At 49.6% G+C, this 2,712-nt stretch overlaps 1 protein-coding gene across 1 annotated transcript in view; it reads right to left on the bottom strand.

Moving 5' to 3' along the window:
• Nucleotides 1–2,712, bottom strand: part of ZNF512B (zinc finger protein 512B) — a gene marked incomplete at its 3' end in the record, with an annotated part of 22,340 nt that overhangs the window by 14,511 nt on the left and 5,117 nt on the right. The window contains 2 exon segments of the mRNA XM_009073135.1: nucleotides 775–899; nucleotides 2,254–2,388. Coding sequence (XP_009071383.1) covers nucleotides 775–899; nucleotides 2,254–2,388 — 260 coding nt within the window.

Genomic DNA, 2,712 nt, shown 5'->3' with positions numbered 1-2,712 from the left:
GGCCAAGATCCTCACTCCTTTGAGGCCAGGAGGACATTGGAGGAGGCAGGATTATGCCCAGCATCGCTGTAGTACAGTGTCTGAAAGGAAGAGTAGCCTCCTACTGCTGTATAAATAGTGAGGCTAAAGCTGGGGAGGCACTTACAGAAAACGAATGTGGAATCAAAGCTCAGCCACATATTTTCAAAGCAGGAGGCATCGATCCCACCTTGGCTTTCTGTGGCGACAGCTCTGCACCGCGACAGGTGACGGATGAAGACATAATCCTGCGCTCTGATGGATAGTGGTGTGGCAGAGAGACAATTTTTCACTGTACCATTACTGAACTGCTGTGTCCTGACAGCCTGCCTGAGCACATCCAGGCTTGGAGTCTCCTCGAGACGTGCTCTCATGCAACCACTATTTATCTGGCCCGATGCAAGGCACAGCACACAGCGAAACCCCACAGCCAGGGCTTCAGAGGAGGCCAGATTAGAAACAACCCCAACAATCTCTCCAGCCTTAAAACTATTTGTTTAGCTACTAGAAATATCCAACTCTGCTGGAGACACTGAGGCAAGTGGCCCAGACCACAAAGGGATTGAGAATCACTGAGTATTAGTGTCCAAATCCCTCTGAATTGATGTGAGGCAGCCAAGCAATCTGCAGATGACCAAGTACTGTCAAACACAGCCCTGATCTGGTTTTAAGAGCACTAATAGACATTTATGAGTGGCACATGTATACATCCATTCCCATCCAAAATCCAAGTGTGTGAATAAAGCAAGGCCTTACTTTCTGGCAGACATCCATGTGCTTTTTGAGCCCCACAACAGTTTTCCTGGTTATAACACTGCAAGTTGGACAGGAAACTTCGCCCTTTTCGCTGATCTCTCGCTGCCACTGGTCCTCGGGGTTTGCTGGAAAGGGAGAGGAGAGAGAGATTACACCAAACCTGCCCGGGCTTCTGGGCAGAGGACAGCCCTCTGTAAATCTTGATTTGATAAGCTGAAAAGCAGTGAAGCGGGGAAAGTTCTTCATGTTAAAAAAAAAGAGAAATACTCTCCCAGGTAAAGCCAAAACTGGACACTAACCACACAGGCCCTTGCAGCTCTGCCTGCCCCACACTCTTGCAGCTGCCTGAGCAAACTGGGTCACTGGGTCACTTTATGTGGAGTTACCAGACCTGCTGACCTGGGAAAAGGAGGTTCATCTTTCCAACCCTGCTGGTATCCTGCATGTTGGGAGTTAAAACATGATGATGTCCCCAGCCACCTGATCTTGCCCTGCTTGGAAAAACTTTCCCCTGCCAAACGAAACAATTAGTGGGAGTGAAACAAAGGTGAGCACATCAGCTCCATCCGGACGTGTGCCTGGAAAGCTTCCCTGGCAAACCTCTTCCTGGCAGACACGGAGACAGCTAGGAGACTGCTGGCTTCCAGGCATTTGTTTATTTGAATGACTGTGACTAGCTTAAAAACCACCCAAAATAAGAGATATGTGGGGCCAAAACCTGCTCCCAGGTCCAGAGTTCACGCTGTGTTCTCAGCAGAACAGCACTAGGCTTCCAGCAAGGGAAGCCCAAGCTGAATAAAATCCTCCAAGTCTGTTTATTTGGATGCTTTTGCATGGCTGTGAGATCAGAGAGTCGTTTATTTGAATTTGAAAGCTGTGCAAGGCGCTGCAGCTGTGTTTATCTTGCACATCCTGCGTTCCTCCTGCTGTCAGAGCTCCCAGGGAAAGCAAGCAACCTGTGCTGGGGTGTAGGCTGCACCTCGGAGAAGGCATAATCAGGCCCAGAGTTATGCACTGGCAGCATTCATGGGGATGATATTAGAAAAATGCCATCATCCCACATGCTGACCCAACCTGTGGTCATAGTGAAGCCAGGTGGGACTGGGCTTTCAACTCCCAGCACTTCCATCGTGCTGACCTGGCAGTGAAGCGAAGCTAAGTTGCCCCTCAGGATGTAAACAGTGGCTGCACCAAGATTTTAGGAGCAGTGGCTGTTCCCACGTCTGTGCTGTACCTCAAAAGGGCAGGAGCTGCATGCTCCTACTTCTGAATTTGTGCTGCTTCTCCTGACAAAACTGCTAGAAAAGTCACCCAGCAAACAGCCTGCTGGGCCAGGAAGGGTGCAGGGACCACAACCTGAAGCTGAAGATGGGGATGGTGACAGGAAGGTGGGGACTGTGCAGGCTTGGAGCAGAGCACAGGAAAGCAGCTCAGCTGCACACAGACCTGCTGCCTGTGCTTTGCCCCCACCGGCCTCACCTGCTGGTAGGTGAACAGCTGTTTCCTTCTTCACACCAGCTCCTGGAGGTTTCTTTTTCAGTTCCTCCACGTTGGTGTTTCCCTCCAATTTCTTGGCTCGATGGGCTTTTGCCTTGTCCTCTGCTTTGACAAGACCTGTAGAGAGAGCGGTATTTACTTTAATACCCTCAGATATTTGAATTTAACAGGTAGAATATCTCTACCTCTAACCCAGGGACACCGTAGATCTGTAGGCTGTAAGTTTGCCAAGGCTGTATGTGTAGGCTCAGGTCCATAATTATGACAAGCAATATCCCAATAGCTTGTGGTTGTTTCATAAGCAGAATAATTTCTCCCAACTCAAGCTTATGAACTATGCAAACTCCATGGCAAATAGGGATAGGATACCTCTAGCCAGGCAGACAGGCCGGGGAGGAGGAAAAAGGGTGTTTCGCAAGAAACTGAAAGGGAGAACTGGAA

This window comes from Acanthisitta chloris, unplaced genomic scaffold (assembly GCF_000695815.1).
Source record: "Acanthisitta chloris isolate BGI_N310 unplaced genomic scaffold, ASM69581v1 scaffold16614, whole genome shotgun sequence".
In the NCBI taxonomy this organism is placed as follows: domain Eukaryota; kingdom Metazoa; phylum Chordata; class Aves; order Passeriformes; family Acanthisittidae; genus Acanthisitta; species Acanthisitta chloris.
Note: the sequence above shows the minus strand (reverse complement) of the source record. Positions and strands in the feature narration are given on the sequence as shown.